Source organism: Zonotrichia leucophrys, chromosome 2 (assembly GCF_028769735.1).
Source record: "Zonotrichia leucophrys gambelii isolate GWCS_2022_RI chromosome 2, RI_Zleu_2.0, whole genome shotgun sequence".
In the NCBI taxonomy this organism is placed as follows: Eukaryota; Metazoa; Chordata; class Aves; order Passeriformes; family Passerellidae; genus Zonotrichia; species Zonotrichia leucophrys.
The window spans coordinates 55,693,391-55,713,630 of record NC_088171.1 but is presented as its reverse complement, the minus strand read 5'-3'; the positions used below and the strand labels follow the sequence as shown (position 1 = coordinate 55,713,630).

The window sequence follows — 20,240 nt, the reverse complement described above, 5'->3', positions numbered from 1 at the left end:
GCCTCTCACAGTACACACAACCATCCCTTCTTGTAAACTGAATGCATTGGGGGAATGAAGAGGCAGCTCCCTTTTTTGGAAAGCCATTTAAACTATGGGAAAAATAACCAACTGAAAGTATTGCCTGAAAGACTGTGGCCCCATAAAGCAGCTATTATACCACATCCAGCCCATCTAAACCAGAGTCATTCCTACTCAGAGAGATTGTACTTAACTATTAAGTTTGTTGCTGTGTTCTAATTATCTCTCAATTCCAGACTTCTGTCAGCCCCTTCAGGGAAGCCAGGCAAGAATAAAATGGATTGAGACTACTATGCTGTTGCACCAGTGCCATCTAGTCAGGAAATTTCCATTTTCTCCATGGATGGACACTGATGCGCACTCAGCTGGCCTGCACCCTTCACCTGTTGAGGCTTATCACCTTATCTGCACTAAAAACAAGGCTCTTGGAAGCAGGCACACTACTGTCTACCCCTGTTTGCACATGGTGAGGTCCAGAGAAGGTTGAGACACTGGAATCTTGTCGGGCACAGGTGTGTGTCCTAATGCAGGGCTTGCAGCCACAGGTCTGGCAGCCTCCCAGCATGGCCACAGAGGCTGTCAGTGCAGAAGCACTTCAGACTCGAAGCTTTGCACTAGCCATTTATCAGTGTCAGTGGAGGAAAATTATTCTGCTCCTTCCAGAAAGTGAAGGAAAAAAAGTTACAAGGATGACTGCAAACTTATTTCCCAGCAAACCTTAAACAATGAACTGCTCTGTGTGATACACCACAGCTATCTCTCTTGGAGCTTGTTTTATTGAAATTTAAAGAACTGAGAGCAAACAAATGCAGCCATTCCTTGTGACACTGTGATTTCATGTCTGATGTGGCAGGGGGCTGCATGGAAATCGGTCCCAAACTTTCAATTTTCACCTTACTATGCAGTGAAATTACGCCAGCATAGTACTGCATCAACGCTGCCAACTTTCCACTGGCTGCTCTACGTGTACTAGGCCCACACATTTCTATTTTTTAGCAATTCCTGGCAAATATCCTGTCAGATTAACAGCAGTTTTACTCCAAAAACATGACACATAGATAAACACAAGTGATTCTTCTCTTCCAGAAACCACATCCCCACCACGGCTTCAGGCAGTGCAGGAGCAGTAACAAAGGCTCAGAGGGAGCCCCATTGGCATTCCTGCATGTGCACAATGTCCATAAAGTTAACATCAGATGATTTGCAGTGTATAATATCAGTGAGAGGCCTTATCCTGATTTTGCTGACACTAACAAGGAGGGCAGAGAGGCAAGAAAGGACCAATACAGTAGAACAGTACCCACAACAGGAAGGCTTAGATAGCTTTTATGTACTCTGCTGCACAGCAGCTAGCATGGCTGGTACAAGTCCCTCAAAACTTCTCACATATCAAATAATCTTAGGAGATACCATATCTTCTACCTAACAATACATTTGTGCCTCTTATTCAGTTAATTGCTTTTGGCCAAGGAGATTCTGTCTTCTGAAGTCTTTTAAAAATGGAAACATGATGTAAAAGTTTTGCATGCACTAGAGAAATTAAAAGGATGGCACGTGGGATTTGGTACAGAACCAAAAGGCACAGCCATCCATGGCTCAGAGCTGAAGCCCTCTCTCTGTATCCACCTCAAACCCAGACCTTAACACAGCAGCAATTTAATATAAATTGTTGCAAAGTACCCCAAAGTGAGGAAAGTAACACTCCTCCCTGTCCCACATCCCAATCTTCTGATAAATGACAATATAAAAATGGAAGTGTTTCCATAAGATAGGCAAATTGGTTCACGATTGCAACATAATTCAGGATTTTTATTCTATGTCACAGTGAAGCACAAAAGGCCAAGCACATAGCAATATCTTCTTATAATTACCTAAGGGGAGAGCTGCTGCCTCAAAACACAATTCAGAAACTTTCTATTCCTCCAGTAAAGCGCAACCATGCACTTTACCAGCCACAGAATCCAGTCATTGTGCTATTCTGCCAAGTTCATCCAAAAGCCAACCGCCACCACAGCTGGGCCATAAGGCAGTCAAATGTTTTTTAAAAAAATAAAATCAGTACTGAAGGTTACCGTATTATCAGAAGCACAGCAAGGGGCATTATAAGCTCCACTTCTGGCCTGACTCCTTACCTTCATAGCAGGGCAAGAGCTTCCTCCCTTTGGACTGCAGGTCAGGAGGAATGATGTTGCAGAAGCCATGGGGCAGGATGTACTCTGTCTCATAGTAGATGTTTTTCCAACGGTGTGCACATGCCTAAACAGATCACATAACATGGGTTACTGGCCCAGAGTCAGAGGAGATCACTCTGACCCAGGCAAAGCATGCAGGAACAGGACCACTCAGCATCACCTTCACCCCACAAATCCATTGTACTCTCCTTACATTCCACTGTTTCTGAAGTATCTTCCCATTGTTACCTTCTGCAGCTCAGGACATTGTCTGACCTGGCAGCTCAGATCTCAGCCTTCACATGTATATCACTAGGAAAACAAGAAATCTCAGAGCCTATGCTGGAAATTTCAAAATCTCTGACTGTGCAAGAATCCTTGCAGACAGCAAAGCTTTTCTAACTAAAGATGCACTAACAGAACCCAGCAAAAGGTGAAAAACAGGAATAAAGACACTGAGAATACTCAGAAGGTCAAACCACCAAATAATGCATTTGTGAGTCAAAGGTTGGTTTCTACTGGGAAAAGCAGCTCTGTGTTCCAGTGACAGATGTGCTGACTTGCTTACTGGTAGTGAATTTAATTGAAAATACAAAGGATTTTGTAGCAACAAGAGTGGCAACATTAGCCAAGGTGCAGACAAGCTGCAGAGCTTTATCGTGAAGAATGAGATCATCGTGAAAAACAGGACTCACCAGACACTTGCTCAGTACAACTGCCACACACAGGCACACATGCAAGCAATGTGGAGCCTGGTTCACAACTTCTCAGAACCCATTTGCTCCAAAAACTAACACTGCATTGCTGCCAGCCAAACCACAAGTTGGCTTCTGCTCAGGATTTATTTGGAATAAAAGAAAAGGAAATGTGAAACAACAATGGCTTTGAACTTAGCACATGCCAGACCATATCTCCATCTGCCTCTACACTTAAGTCACTATAGATGTGTCAATTTATATCATTTAAGGCTTAACTCCATGCCAACAGACCGAGCCTCTATGCTACAAATCATCTCCTCCACATGCCTTTGTCTTTTCCTGGACACTTTGCATCAACCTCCTTCACAAATCCCATATTTGACTCCAACCTCTCCAGATGAGATACCCTCTGTCTTCCAATTCTGTGTGCTACCCCACTTTTCTGCTTCAGCACCTCAGAGCATCTTAACATTGTTAAAAATTATATCCACTCAAAGCAGGCACAGCTGTGTCCCTCTCCACTAAAGGACATGGGAAGTGTATCGGCCACTGAGAAGCTCAAAATTCAATTCAGCCACCAACAGATTTCAATACACTTATGTCCAGAAAGATATAAATAGGTAATACTACTCTCAAAGAGCAAAATCAGTTGTGCAAACCCTGCTCTACTGTTAGCAGTGTTACATTTGATATTTATTATCCTAATTTCCTGTCCCCAAAGAGAGGCATATATTTCCACACATGGCTATCGCTAGGGACAGTGAGGGGCTCTGGGGGCTGCAGAAAGTTTTGCACTACACTGCACGCTGCAGGCTGCCATCTGTGATGCAAAGAATCCTTCTGAGAGGACTCAGCTCATTTCTCACAGCCAAATGCATGTGAGAAGTACAATAAGGAGCAGCTTTGGAGACTCCTGGATGCACTTTGAGGAGGCTCAGTTATGATTTCCATCCGCACGCACTACTCATTCAAAATTCAACAGCAACAGATAACCAACATGTGAAACACTCATTTTCAGCAAACCAGGAAATAGCCTCTCTCCTGATGGATCTGTGAGCACAAATATACACAGGCACAACCGCTGCAAAGACAATGCCATAAATACACATACCATTACAGCAACAGAATCGTCAATCTCAACTCTGGATATAAACTCAAATGGAAACAGGCCAAGAGTATTTTTTAAAATTCTGGAAATATAAAGGATTGTGGTATTATAAATTCCTTGATATTTTATATTTAAGAAACTGAAAGACACTCACATAAATTAACCTACTAATTAATCTCTCTCAGAAGAGTACAAACAATGGAGTGAGGGGGAACAGCAGCATTTCATCACAAGCAGGCGGCTTTGCTCAGGACTGAGGTGCAGAAGCCAGGAAATATAAAACAATATAAGGAGAGAAAAAGCTGCTGCTGGGTAAGAAGTATGTTCAAAATCAACTAGAGGCTATGGGCTCAGTCTAGCAATTCTGGACACACTTAAACCAATCTGTTAAGTCTTGAGTTAATGACCACTTTTCTGTATCTTCATCATGGTGTGTATTCAGGCACACTATAGTTCATCACCGACTGCCTTAGTCTGCAAACCTTCAAGGCATGAACTTTCCTTGGTTACCTGAGTTAGTGCTTCCCCAGCCTTCCTTGTGCCACTGCTACAGAATTTGACATCTTTACAATGGACAGGAGTCCAGCAGCTCCTCTTCCTCCTCAAAACTCATTTCTCTGTAGCCAGACAACCAGCACATTTGTCTCCCTACAACACATCTGATTTTGGCTTTTTTCTGTCTTCTCAAAAGCCTTTAGAGTTGATTACAATAACTGTCACTGTATCCTTTAACATTGCCAAGGCAAGGTGATGTGGCTGCATGCTTCCTTCTCTGGCAGCAACAGCACATGTCTGAAGAGGTCCTTGGAACAGAAGTGAGTCACCTGAATTTGAGGCAATTGCAAACAACTGACAACCTCTGCACCCTGTTTTTAGATGCAAGTTACAGGTAAGTCCCTGTGCAATAAGGAAACCATCAGCATACTTTGGTGCTCAGCAGCTGCTGCTGGGGTACAGGTCCCAGCTCTACCACAGAACAGAGGAGAAATGATGCAAACCCTTGAAGCAAAGTAAAATGCTTCTGAGCAAAGCAAGATGAGGTATCTACTGATGGCTGACACTGCAGTACTGCAGTATAATGAATAGGCCATTTCAGAACTGCTGACATTTGGCTCTTTTGCGTATTGCTGCAGCCACCAGCTTTGCCCCACAGGAAGAGCAACAGAATGACAGAAGTGGCAGGTATTTAGGAAGAGCAAGACTGAAGGATGTGGCTTATCTCCCAGTCACAATGCAACACCCCTGGTTACTCTCCCAACAGAAGTAAAAGAAGGAATTTTGCTGTTTCAGTTTGGAAAGAGCGGGAAATCTCAGATGTATTATTGCAGTACTGAGATTAATGCAGACTGACTGATAGTTTCTTGTCCTTGGATACACTTTCTCATTCAATCTTACTCCTACATTCCTACCTTGCTGTTTGATGCTTTACTATTTAATCCATCACACAAACACCAAATTCTGGTTTAGTAACATCCTTGCACAACATGGGCTCAAACACAATATACCTTTTACCAAACACCAATTAAAGCCCTCTGCCATGCTCCTCACCTTCCCTACTGCCCTGTTGCCATCATAGCTGGTAATCTTACCAGGCAACTGGGGAAAGAAAAAAATTTAGGCCACTGAGCAGCTGCAAAGCAAAAGCATCAACTTCTTTGTACAACCCACAATTAAACTGTGTGACTAGTTAATCTAACACAGGATGCCAAGAGCATGAATATTTCACACAGGCAATTACATTTGCTCATGGAAAAAAAAAAAAAAAAACCAACAATCCATCCAGGGCTACTGACCAGAAAGATATTACTCTGACTTAAAGGAATTCCTGGAGGGGATGCAGTAAATATAGCTGCAATGTCTGACAATATAAACTCTACACATTCCTAACTAAAGAAACACACTCATGTTATCTAGCAATTTTAAAAAAAATTGCCAAATATAGCTATGAACACATATTCAGACACATCTTCTCAGAAAACCAGTATTTTTTCAAATGGGCCTCAAAGAAAAGCTACATTTTAAAGAAATGCTAATCCTTAAAATTAGAAGAGCACATGTATGGAAAACCATCTGTGGAAAAATCACAAATCTTTTTCAGTAAAAAGTTCTCAAAACAGAGAGCAACAGTGACCTGAAACATCCAGGTAATTTCCTTCCACAAAGGAATCTGTATGTATTCATGTCAGGCTCTGTTCACACACAATGCACACAGAAGTATAATTAGTAGTTTAAGACTTTGGTGATAAATAAGAATGAGAATTATATAATTAAATATTCTCCGGCATCTGGGCATGGTCTACATGGTGAGGGGCAGCATAATCTTGTCAGAGCCCTGGATCAGGATTTTTTTAATCAGTGTCACTTGTGGAGACATTTTACCACCCTAACCTGCACTGAAATAAGCATACTACCAGCTGTGTATTTTACTTAACTTACATTTCACTTTTAACCTGTTTTATGTGTGAAATTTCTACCCCTGAGACTAATGCAGGACCGCCCATGTCTCTCACCCTTGTAGCCTCCATTCAGCCAGGCAGCACCCACCTTGGCAGTTGCTTGGCTTTTTGCCCCACCAGCATTCCCTTCAATCACTGCTTCTCTCTAGGGAGACGGCCTCTAAGCATCAGCTGCAACCTGGTTCCCTTTGAACCAAAATACACAAAATCCGCTATTCTTAAAATATAGTATTGACAAGAAATTAAGAGCTGCCCAAAAAAATGTATTAACAACCTTCTAAAAATTAATTAGAATGAATGTCAGCCTGACAACTGGACAATGAAAAGGAAGTCTCTCAAGGGTAGTGTTGTCCTGATAAATGCAAGTTGCTCCTCAGTTGTCACACAGAACTGAGCACATACAGCACAGGATACACCCTGAAAATATGAATTCCATGCACTAGCATGAATGCCTTGAATGAATTTTATCCTCTGTTGTATACGTTTACAGTGTATTTTATTTATGCTCCTCTTTCTCCCTTCCTCCTCTAGTCCTGAACATGTTTAAAACATCTAAGAAAAGGAAAGGTAGCCCCTATCACGCTTACAAGGTATATACCAAGAGAAATGAGGCAAAAAAATATCACAATACTGTGACAGAAAGGTATCAAACCTACCTGCTTGCCCACAGGGAAGTTGGTGCACAAGGATTTGGGGCATAAGCACCTGTACCCTAAGCACATATTTAAAAAAAAGTCTTTGAGGGAAGCAGTTTTGTCCTCTTGCCTTTTACAGGTGATTGGTACAGTAATCACCGCACAAGATCTTTCTCACTAGCAGCTTTTTGACAGTTCCATACAAGGGCAGTTCTCTATATCATTGGAAAGATGGGGGCCAACCGAAAGTTTCCTATTCACAAACAGTGCTGTTTAGAATTAGACTGCTGTCAAGGTTACCCTGATACAACCTTGATATTTGCCTGCCACATATAATATGCACAACACTTTGCTGCAAAATTCTTTTTATTTCTGTTAACTTCCCTGCACACACACTCACTCAGGTAGACAGTCAGAATCCAACCATGGATGTATGTACAGACAATAAATGCAAAATCATAATGTAAAACACCTGTGCATTCTAGAAAGGGTTTTGCCCAGGACTCTTTACAATATCACAGGAAAAGTTTTGCAAAGAAGTATTGCACATCCTAAGGATCATATCTGCTCTCCTTGTCCTGTCTATGTGCATAGTGACCCCACTGAAAACAGTAAGTCAATCCACACACAGTTAAGACATCTCTATCTGCAACTCTTCTACCTTCTCAATAGGAAATTAATATAAATAAGTGAAAAATATGGCCACAAAGAGCAATTTACATTTTTCCTTGTAAGTTTTCAGACGCAATTCATATGCTCAAGGAAAATGTATGCTTTCATATTTCCTACATAAACACAGGAAAACTACAAAAAGAACAAATTAGTAGAATACCTCCCAGACAAATTGTATTTTTTCAGTTCAAAGATATAAATCCTCAGATTTAGGAGGAAGTCCTTGGCTGACACAAGTCAGGTGTGATGGCTTGGAGTCCTCCCTCTATAAATCATGTCCTCTGGCTGGGGTTCACTTCTGCTTGAAGAAAGGGACTACAGAATCTGCTGCCTGGACTCTGCCAGTCACTGCCAACACAATCCTGATGTGCTTAGTCAGGCAGCAGCTACATTTTTAATGAGATCAAAGAATAGCATGGACTTACCAGCACACTTCCACCAGCCTTTGGCTGTCTAGCTAGGCTCACACCCATCCATTCATTATCTCTGTCTTCCTTACAGGTCTTTCCACAGAGCATGCCCCGAGAATTGCCTACAGAAAAACAGGGAAAGGCAGCAAGGCAAGGAACATGAATTTTAAATACCTACCAAAGAATCCCGACAAAAAAAGAGATTTCCCATCAAACATTTGACAATGCTTTTCTTTCCCTCTGCATCCTGATTATTTATTAGTTCTTGAATGCATTAACTGGGGCAATGTTCTCACTCCTAAGTGGCACCAAACACATAAACAGCTGAGGACAGGTCCTGTCCCCAACAGCCAGCAGCTATCACACTGTGTTCACAGCTCTACTTAAATGAACCATCAAACCATTAAGTCAATGGGAGAGGTATCAGATTGCCTCCTGAATGCAATCTTGAAAATGAGATCAGGGGGACTTAAAAAAAAAGGAGAGTGAGATCTATAGCCCTGTCAGGCAGCACTCATGAATCCATGACAACTTACAATCTGGTAGAGGACAAACCACTCAGCCAAAACGCTATCTTAACACATGTAAACTTCATAAACAGAAATTCTACTTAGTGTAAGTACAAGATGAACAATGCCTTATTGTATAAAGGCAGAAAAAGCAACATGTCACCAAGAAAACCAAAATATTAAAATGCTTCATTCTTTACCATCATTATCCAGCAGGAAGTTTTAGATCATAATTTTACTTTAGGCCTCCACCTTCCCCTGCCTCAGACAGCTCCTCAGAGTAACTGAAGTCAACACTAATCCCATGCAATGGCATACAAGCGGTCTCACTGAGACCACTTTAGTACAAAAAGTAAACTCAAGAAATTATTTGCTGTATTATGAAGGAACCCATAGATCACCAAATTACCAATAACATCACATATCGTGAGCCCATCACAGCACTGCCTGGGGTCACCTCTGCACTCTGACTTCAGCACTGCCTGGAACAGGCAGTACAAAACACGTACATTGTCACCAATATGCTGAAAAGTCGCACTGAAGCGGGTGAAAAAAAGACAGAAGCTCAGGTTTAGCAGGTAAAAATCCACATTTACCTGGTTACTTGCTGGAAAGAGCAAGCAAGGTCATTGAGAGGACACCAGCACCAGTGGGATCTTATTTTGCAATGCTGAAGAGAATATGACACTTTTGCTAACAGTGTTCAAAATCCATCAGGAAAGGCTGATGGCTGCCTCTCAATATTTTGGGGCCAATTTGAAGTTGGAAGAAGGACTGCTGGCCATGCAGTTTGGATGTTTTTGGTTGCCTCCTACTGTCCCAACATCATAACTACTCACCTCTTCCCATATCCAGTTCTGTGCATCTTCTGTCAGGGTTGGTATGAACTCGACATTTGAACACTGCTCCTGGGGACTGAACAGAGCTGCTGTATTTAGATTCTGCCTTGGGAGCACCAACCAAGACCCTGGAAACCAGAAACAAAGCAACAAGTGATTAATTTCAGGAGGAAAGGGAAAAAAATCCACAAACATCACCAAAGCTCACATTGCTAGAGCTTCACTAGCACAAACACTTTTCTCAGCAACCTTGTAAAACAATGACACTGATTCACAAAACACCACACACAATAAAGGCAGTGCTGTGCTTCTTCACACCACTGTGCTTCTCCACAGTGAATGCTCAAATATTTTTAACAAATAAAATTTCTATTACGATTGTACCACATTTAAAGTGACACACCCTCACCACACACATTCCAAAAGCTTTTAGGATAGCATTAAGAACACAACAGCATCTGCATCCATTTTTCCTCAGTTTCAGCTACATCAATCCAGAACTGATAGACACACAGCAGATAAAATCTGAACCTCCTGCTGGCTGCAGTCTTGCCAGGCAGCACAAGATTTTTAAGCTTGTGTAGAAAGTGGAGGCACCCCATTCTCAGAACATTTTATATAATTACATCTTGAATAAACAACAGCAAGAAATCAAACCAACAATACAAGCATATCTCTTCCACAATACATTGCTATCAACCAACATTTATCATTAGGGCTGTGAAGACTTCACCCGGACCCCACATGAGATCCAGTGTTTCTGGGAAGCACCAATGGCCTGCTCTGACCATAGGGTTACCCTCAAAAGAAAGATGGCCAGCACTTTTTAATCACTTGTGCTAGGATCTAGTTAAACTCTTTAACAACCAGGCTTCTATCTTCTTATGCCCTAAGGGATGCTTTTTGAGGAGGATTATCGGGGAAGCACAAGTATTGATGCACAAGTATTTCACTGTCTCCTCATTAAAAGGACAATTTTCCTCAAGCGGTTGTGACCCCAGAGCTGGGTAGGTGAGGAGGAAGAAGGAGGTTAAGCAGAAGGAGGGCAGCTCCAAGGATAACAGCTAAGTAACACTTCTGCAATTCTCTTGTACTGTTACGCGTGACAGATCTCCTGAATGTACAAAAATCCTCACTAAAGTTAAGCCCAGGGCCGGAACTAAGAGCAATCATCTCCAAAGGGCTAGGGCTCCACAAGTCCCCTGTGCAGACCCAGGCTGCCACCTGGGAGGCAGCAGCAGCCACCCAAGGGGACACTGCTCTTGGTTTAGCCACTAAGAGCCATTGGTGCAAAGTCAGCCTGCACACACAGCTCTCTCAGATTTGGTATTTCACACACAGCCCAGCACCAACCCCCAAATTGATGTTTTCCCTGTTCTTAACAACTTTTCCCTCACCCTCCAACTTAAAGCTCCATACCAATCTCCACTCATCATCACCATCCCAGTACACACAAGGAGACCCAAGGCACAAGGTGTGCACTTGTCCAGGGCCAACCTGAGCCATGCAAAAGAGCTTCTCCTGCATCAGACCCTCATCTATACACAACAGGAGCCTACCTCCACTCCTGACACACTGCTTTGGATCTTGGATGCAACAAAACTGTCCTGTGGTAAAAAAAACCTGACACATTTCCAAAAATATGAGAAACACCTGTGTTAAGTGACCATTTTCTCTGAGATTTTATAGGCTAAACTGTTTCATTTGGAGAATTCTAATTGAATTGCACTCTTGCACTCTGTTACACATATCATGCTTTCACAAGTGAGAAGAATGAATGTCTAAAATACTTAAATTGCTAAAAACTACAGAGGCTGCACACTTGGGGAGCAAGTGCAAAGGAGCTTGAAAAATAACTCTAAATGGAAATCCTACTAGGCAGGCAGCAGATATTAAATCAAATGCCAGTCATTTCATTTACACAGGCAATGAATGCGTAACATTCACTTATTGAAAGTCAGGAGATCTAACAGGATTTTAAAGAGTTACAGGTTCAAAGTGCAAAAAGAAACACCATGTTTCTATGACCTGTTATAACAGTATGATAACACAGGTCACACTGAACTCCAGTTTAAAACAGGTCCTGTATAACCTAAGAAAAATAAATATGATTTGGTAACTAGTGCACAAGATACCTTGGGTTGCAACGTGAAAGATAGAGACAATGGAGCCTAAATTACACAGCATTTTCATCTCTCTTTAAAAAGATGAATGGGAAAAATTGATAATTAGCAATTTGAGTAACTATTGGTACAGATAATACTGCTGTCTTGAGCAATTATACCTTTCAAAAAGGAAGACGTACATTGCCATTTCTTCATGTGGACTGAGCAGAAAGAAGCAGTCAGTGATGTGTGCCAACGGCAAATTTATTTTGGATTTTCTTGGATGTCCATGCATCCAAATTTGGTATTTCACACACAGCACATACTACATCATCTTAGGATTTTGTCTCATTCTCATACTCTTGCACCTAAAACCCAGCAGTCAAAGCCTTTGCAGAGCCATTGCATCATCTAGTATGATCCATGCTCACTAATGCCCTAAGATGGGAAACACGAGGTTTTCTGTTTGTTCACACGGTTTTTGGTTGGTATTTGTTACATAATAATTAATTTTATTCAAAGGTTCGAGACTGGAATATTTCCTTGATCAACAAAAAGACTTGCTTACTCTTTCACTAGCTTCTATACGTTAATGCCTTAAGTGTTGTAAGGAAGTCACCCATTTAACTATCATGAGACTTTTCAGTGGACCTGGATAGACAACTTATTTCCATCTAAATACTTTGGGACTCATGGAGCAAAAAAACCACCTGTTTGTACCTCCTCTACATATTTAAATCACCTTTGAGATCTTGTGCAATGTTTATGAAACAGCACTGCAATCAGAGGAAGTGTTTTTTCTCTGCTACTATATCAAATCAGAAATACATTTCAAAATAAAGTATTAGAGTCTAATAAAGTCTTCTCTTATTTCAGTGCTGTGGAGTCTTGCCTGGCATGAACGCAGAAGATACAAATAGAAGAAGTACAACTTTCCAGTATATTCCAAATACTTTAACCAGCATTTGTTTAAAACAACTGATTTTTGCAGTACAGATTTCCAGTGCTACTATATGACTGCTTGGGCAGTCGGCAAGGAGGTGCCAGCAGCGTTCCAGCCTTTTGCCAAAAGGCTCACTATGTGAGGCTTACTATGTGAGTGTACTATGTGAGTAATACAGAGATTACTGATGAGTGCAGGTTCGCACAACCACACTATTCTATGGGAAGCCCCTAGAATATTAGAGAGTAGCTGCATGGAAATACCTTGAAGGGGAAACCTCATCAAGAGAAAGAGGTTACTTTCTATGGAGAAAGGCAGAGAACCAAGAACAGGAGGAGGGGAGTTTGGAGCCATTTCAGCCATTTTCCTTGAGGTCTACAGAAATCTGTGAGCAACAGCCTCATCCCACTGGCTCTGTGAAAAAAGTATTGGGGTTTAAACCAAAATAGGGAGCAGAAAGGACACTTAACTTTCTCTTCTTGCACTCATACTCACATGATCAATGACAAACATTTTCATCTGTATTGAAAGAACTATGCAGCTGCATGGCTGGAAACCATGCCACTGAAGGAGTTGCAGCAGCCAATTTTATTGGACGACAAGAAGATTTCTTGGCAATAGAGAAATTAACACCTCTTTAAAATTACTTCCTGAAGAACAGTAATGATCACTTCCCTGGTGACTGACCCTCAGGACACACAGATTTGGAAATTAGGTGTTGCATTTAACAAAAGGAACAGTGAACACAAGTGCAGAGCTGACCAATGGCTGGAGAGACGCCAAACACATTAAGCATCAGCCTACAGCACATCAGCCGGGATTAGAGGGATTAGACAATCACAATTTAAAGACTGAGGACTGTAGGCACCTCACCTCACTGCAGTGGTACATGTTGGGAAAAAAAATCGTTAAGTATCCTCACATACCGCAGCTCATTTCAAAAGTATACCAAAGGAGGGTGCCCTACCATCATATCCCAGTTGAGTTTCTCCCCTTTAGAAATGTCTCTGTTACTTCCAAACAAAAAACAAACCAGTTACTTGAAATAAAACCCTGTGTTTTATCCATGACACACAGAGCAAGAAGCAGGAGGGCTGGATGATCCATGACCAATGACAGCAAGCTCAGGTTCCTCAAAATTCCATGGCAGAATCTACAGCATCACTGCTTAGATTACACACACAACTTCCAGTCTCCACTGGGTCAATCTGTTCCCACACCTTTGATACATAACATAGAGAATAAAAATTTTCAGCTCCCCTGAAGATGCTGAATAGAGCTTAAAGACTAAGCTGGCAAAAAAACCAAGAAAGGATATAAAGGTATACACACAGGATGATAAATGTGACTGGAACCAGTGGAAAAACAGATAAAGAGACCTGCAGTGTTTGTTCAGGCAAGCTATGTAAGAAGAAGCAATAGCACGTGTCCAAAGAAAAAGTTCAAGGAAAGGTCACCTTTAATATTGAAGCATTCAGTGCATACAGCCACTAGAGACCCCTCTCAATAAACCTCCAGAACCATGAAAGGACTTTCAGGAGGCAGATGCATGTAAAATATTTCTAGGAAAGTGATGCTTATGTATTAGATAAGAAACACATTTTAATGAATATATATGATTAGGATAAACACCTTGTTGTAAAGTCTCACAACATAGGCAGAACAAGGAGAGATCAGCTGCGTGTCCTGTGCAAATAAAGAATGCCTGCTTTCTATTGTTTCAAATTGTATTAGAAAGTTTATTCTGTCCAATTTTGGACTACCTTCCTTCTGGTCGACCACGAGTTCACAGGACATGCATTACAACACATCTCACGCAGCCCGAGATGCAGATCAACCTTCATTATTTCAGCAGCAGCACAAACTGGTGAAGAGCAGGGCTGAAGGAATGATGCAACAGCACAGAAACCAGACTCTTTCTTTATTGTAAAACTCACAGCAGGACACCATGCAACTAAACTGACTTTTCCATGCCAGATTATTTTGCCAAAGAAGATGAAATGGTCATCCTGGACTTGCTGACAGATTTGAGGGTGTCAGCAAGAAGAGATCATAAGGAGGGAAAGGGGGAGAGACTAAAGAAACGTCTTATTAATTTCAAAAAAGAAGAATCAGAGATTTCAAATTATTACCACCTTTTAGTTGGGAAAAAATGTGGGTTTTATTTTCTTTTTTAACTGTCTAGGGCTGTTTCTTGGTTGTTTTTTGAGTCCTTACTCCAAGGCTCTTCATTGTATCCAGAGAACAAAAGCACTTCAGCTTGTCCCTGCTCTAAATGTAACCAGCCATTTGGTTTCTTGCTGAAAATGGCAATGATGTACTCATCATTGAGTAAACCTGTCATGATTTACAGCCATAAAACCCACTTAAGGAAGGAAAAGCAGACATTTTCAGAAATACAATAATCTCAGCACATCTCGTGTTGAGAAACATTTCTTGAGACAAGAAAATGTGCAAAAACAGCTCAATGGAACCATCATTGCAATCAACTATTGCAGAAAATGTCAAAGGCACTGACTGGCTCCACTACTGTAGTGGCAGCTGAACACCCAGTTCCCATTTGTAATTCCTGTGTGCAGCAGCCTGACTATTCATGTTTATCTGATGTAAGATTTCATACCAAATATCCCACCTCCCTTTTTTTCATTCTTCATGAATATTTGGCTCATATGCAGCCTGAAAGGATCACCAAACCCTGAACCAATTTACTGGAAACCTATAGGCATAAGGAAGGAAATACAGACAGGTGCCTTTGTGGTCTTAGAAAACAAAGAGTTGAAACATGATATATATGTATACACACACACACAAATATGTTCATACACACCAGCACACAGACAAGGCTATGGAAAACAAGACAGCTCTCATGTCAGAAGTACATTAGGTGAGTATGAGGCCCACAAGCAATGAAGAGCAAGAGTTCCCTGAATACCTTCAAATTCTTGAGAGCCTATTAACATGTTAAACAATTGTAGATGGGCAGGAGCCCTATCAGCCTCAGATTTGATCAATCACATTTCTGCAGACTCATATAGTGCTAAACTCACTGGGCAAGTCTTCACTGTCCAAAATATCACTGTCTACAGTTAAATTATTTTAACTACTTCGCATTGTAGTGTACAGACATCAACATGAGAAAACTGAAATGATAGCTCTTCCTTGGGTATATAAAAGTCACAAGAAGAAAGAAAAAAAACTTGACACACAAAAACAAACAATAACCCTGCCTCTTAAGAGGAGCTTCTTCAGAAAACTGGAAGAACTGCATATACGTGTAAGAGATTCATTAATGACCTTTAGGATGCACACACACATTACAAGCACAACTGCACACAGCGCACTAGAATCGAGGGAAGTCTAAAAATACTTGTCTCCCAACTTGTTATCCCAGTGTCATTTGGGAACAGGATTTTGAAGTACCCATGAAAACAAACTTCCTGGTCTCACAATGAAAAGAGGAGTATTCCCACCAGTGGTGACAATCCCACCTTGATGATTTCTGACTGTGCTGATGCTTACCATACAAAGCTGCCCTTAAACTTTTGTGTGTTAGGCGTAACAACTTTTTTATTTAAAAACAGTTAATGATCTTAGATGTTTCATTGGTTTGGTATTTTTTCTTCTGGTGTCACAGCAAAGGCATCAGGTATCAGCTCCATTTTCAAAACAAAAATTAGAATTTACATAACTGAAGATTTTAATTTGAGCACCAGACTTCTAACAGATCCCTGCCTTCAGACAGATGCCCAACACTTAAAGTCCAGCATGTTTCTAAATGAAGTGGGGCTATCTCAAACACTCCTCCCTAGTCCCCCTTCCCTTCCAAAAACACACCAGCAGTTGCTCTATGAAAACAATTCATTTTATGAATCAGAATGACAGATACTGTCATAAGAAGCAACAAATTCTACCACTTTTTCCCCACCACACTGCAGTAGATCAGCATTTCATTCACACCCTTGTGAATCCCCAGCAATTTGTGTTGAATAGAAGTTCCTTTCAGCCTTTGCACCCTTCATTGACTCCTGACCTAAGTTTTAAGCACTGCTTTAAACTGAGATCTTTTCTTCTCTCAGGGTGCTTTTCCTCTATGAAATCTTCTTGTAAGTCCTTAAAAATGAATGCTCCATGAAAGCCACTATGGAGAAAGGCAGAGCATAGAACTAACTGGGAACTAAAGGCTGTGAAAGAAATTCATTTTTAAAGAACTGTATGCCAGAATTAATAATTTATTTAAACCACAGTGCACCAAAGTTCCAACATCAATAGCTGAATATCTAAGTATAAAAAGATAAAGACATGCTTTGTGGATGCTTACTGGCAGCAGTGTCTGCTACTCACATTAGAAGGGCACCAGATGACACTAGCTAGGTCCAATTAAGAGAAATCACATTTAATTCTCACAAAGAGCCTCTAACCTAGACAACAAACAGACTATGTTCCAATGCTCTTTTCAATCGACAGGAAAAACAAGAAGCTCGCCAGTTTCACAAATTTTTGGATACAGATAAACTTTCTTTCTTCGGCCTTTTTAGTTTTTTTTTTTTAAGTTACACAGACATTTCCTCTACGATTTGGAAGCGTCTCTTCAGCCTCCGAAGGAATTTCGTCCCTCGCCAGGCAGGGTGCGGGTAGTTTAGCTCCGTGGACGCTGCGTGCGCTGCTCTCGGTGGAAGTTATCGGTATTGGAAACATTTCCCATTAACACGGCAAAACCCATCATCATTCGTACCCCGTGCGCTTTTTCGTAGGCGAGGAGCTGCTAAATATTTCCCGCGAGGAAGGGGGATCGAGTACAGGGTCGCGACATCGGCCGCGGGCCGGTTGGCGCTTGGGGACAATTAGGTCACAATGCCAAGCGCCTGCTGCCAGCCCAGAAAGGACATCCCGTGTTAAAACGCCTCCCAGCGCGGGGCCCCCAGCTCACATTAGAGAAATCCTTCGTGCTCAAGGGGCGCGGAGCCCACAACTCTGCCTCCAGCGAAGAGGTGGCCCGAGCGCGGGGAGAGACCCCGCAGACCAGGGCGGAGGCGCCCCTTCGCGGCCCCTGCGAGGGGCCTCGGGTCCGGCCGCGCCGCTGTGGGAGATGCCGCTGCCAGGAGGGATGGATGTCCCGGCAGCGACCGCCGGGCCGCATCCCCGCCGCCCCCCGAGCCCTCCCCCGTTCCGGGCACGCAGGGGCCGCGCTACTCACCACCGTGTGCTATCATGGTAGTGCTGCAGCACCGAGTACCCAAAGAATGAGCCGTTGGGCCCCCGGAAAATCACGGGGCGACCCACATCTACGTTGTAGGAGCGCACCACGGCCACCCACAGCAGCGTCCACAGAACCCGCGCTCCGCGCTGCCGCGCCTCCGGCATCGTGCGAGCCCTGAGACAGCCGCCCGCACCGGGGCCGCTAAGCGCTGCACTCCGGCCCACCGACCCCGCCCTGCTGCCGGCGCCGACTCCAAGCTGGCGTGTCCGGGCGCGGCGCTTTTGTGCCCGCCCCGCGCCGCGGCTCGGCCCGGCCCCGCCGCGCCCCGCGGGCACCGCGCACCCCCGCCCCGGCCGGCCGTGCTGCCGGCACCCCCTGGCGGCCCTGGCCGGTACCTGCCGTGCCGAGCCGTGCCGCGCCGTGCCGTGCCGCTCCTTGCCGCGCCGTTCCGTGCCCTGCCGTGCCGTGCCGCGCCGTGCCGTGCCGCGCCGTGCCGTGCCGTGCCCTGCCGCGCCGTGCCCGAGCTCGCCGCCCGTCGGCCCCGGAACGCGCCGTGCTTGGCTCTGCCGCCCAGCCTCTCCCGCCACGGCACCGCGCGGCCCCACAGCCTCCCCCTCGGTGTCCCTCTCTTCCACCAAACTGCCTGTCAGCCGTGACTTTCTTTTTTCCACCTACTCCCCTTCTCACGCAGCCCCTCCCCCGGTGGGCGCCTGGAGGGGGAAGAGGGAAATCACAAAGTCTAGGGCAGAAAGACATGGAGGAAGCAGTCCTGACTTCCAGTAGTTTGAGGCTATCAGCTGTGCCGTGAGTGACAGATGACAGATCTGATTTGCATCACGCCGAAACGCACGGGAAATTTTCTTGTGAAAAGGGAAGCTATGATGAGAGGCAGTGTCTTTTTTCAGGGCAGAAGAAATGAAAATACTTCGGGTAAAAAAGTCAGGCCAGTGTTTTCCGGCAAAAGTACTTCAGGTCTGAAAAAGAAGCAGCAACCTTTGTGGCAAAGTAAAAGCTGAAAATAATTGTTATAATACTTGAAATGTTTGACAATCTGAGAGCAAAAATAATCAGTCAAACATGCACTAATAGATGAGCAAGAGCAAAGGCAAGAAGTCTACTCCAGAGAGTAATGCAAGGGTGATCATCACTCTGTAGGAAAAGGGGAGGCGAGTTAGGTGCTATAAAACCCTTGGGCTCACAAAGTCCATCCTTTTATTAAAGTGAAAAGCAGTATATTTTATACTCAAAATTCATGTGTTTAGATCCTTCTGAGCACCAAGCCCAGAATCTCAGAGGATAAATAGTTTCTCACAGATGATTGTGACGTTCACATGTTTCTGTTAGCCTTGTCTTTGAATATTTAATTCCATCTACAGCCCTCATACATAAGAAGGTGCACCAGGAGAAGCAGAGTAAATCCTAGGAAACACAGGAATAGAGGGGAACTCTGATACTACGGGAACTGCTACTTGTGGCAGGTCACTGGAGATTTGCAGCCACATCCAGTAGTACTTCTTGCATATGCACACGAGAGTTAATGCGCAATTTGCTTCTGATGACACCAGTGATCTCCAGGGAAGAGTTCTGCGTGTTGAGGCTCTTGGAAAGCTGTCTTGGAAAAACACTCTTGCAAGTCAAATCTTCTTTCAGTGAAGGAAGTTCTTGGTGAAAGAGTAATTCTTTTTCTGCAAACGGTTTGCACCGGGATTTTTTTTCAGTGAGGAGGGAATTCTGAGGTAAGCTGTTTCATAGTATCCACGTGGCTCTTTCAAATACATAGCCTGTTTCTGCAAGGGAACATCCTCACCAGGAAGAAGATTGATCTCAATCATTGCTTTTGAGCATCACCCTCAGAGCAAGTGCTTTGTGCCACATGTACATGTTGCTGTTTAGAAACTGCCATACTTGATGCTCACTGTGATACTAGAAGCAAACATTAACATAGAAAATTACAGGGACAGGTTAAATAGAGGAGTAAAAATTACAGAATAAAAAAAAAAAAAGAATGGATGTTTCCAGTCACCAAGGTGTTTTATATTGGCCATGTGAAGCTTAGTGGTATAATTATTTAGCGTCCTTGTTCAAGGTGGCTTGTGAAAAGGTTGGAGTAGTGTTCTTCTTCTTCAAAAGGTTGGAGTCTTCCTTCAGCTAACTATGACCAGGGTTATGAAGAAGTGAAAATTTTTCAGTCAAGTCTGAGTGGCACAATGCTCACTATCAAATAAAAAGGGAAAGTCACTTTATCAGTAAATTCAGCCTTAAGTGTACAATCAAACTGCAAGAATTGATTTTTTTTATTAGTGCATCACGTGAAAACAGCAGGGCATTTATGTCATATTAGTAAGGAGATTTATAACATTTAATAGAAAGATTTTCACAGGGATTTAATAACTGAGCAATAAATATGGATAAATGTAATCTGATTTAGGCAGAAAGTCAATACGCCTTAATTAAGCAAATTCCACAAATGACACGC

General features: G+C 42.9%; 1 protein-coding gene across 1 annotated transcript in view; it reads right to left on the bottom strand.

Moving 5' to 3' along the window:
- Nucleotides 1–18,026, bottom strand: part of ITGA9 (integrin subunit alpha 9) — a 215,506-nt gene extending 197,480 nt beyond the window's left edge. Inside the window, exons 1-4 of the mRNA XM_064705067.1 lie at nucleotides 17,762–18,026; nucleotides 9,520–9,647; nucleotides 8,187–8,293; nucleotides 2,154–2,277 (exon numbers count right to left, since the gene is read on the bottom strand). Coding sequence (XP_064561137.1) covers nucleotides 2,154–2,277; nucleotides 8,187–8,293; nucleotides 9,520–9,647; nucleotides 17,762–17,928 — 526 coding nt within the window. The 5' untranslated portion in view covers nucleotides 17,929–18,026. The remainder of the gene's footprint in view (nucleotides 1–2,153; nucleotides 2,278–8,186; nucleotides 8,294–9,519; nucleotides 9,648–17,761) is intronic.
- Between the last annotated feature and the right edge of the window lie 2,214 nt (nucleotides 18,027–20,240).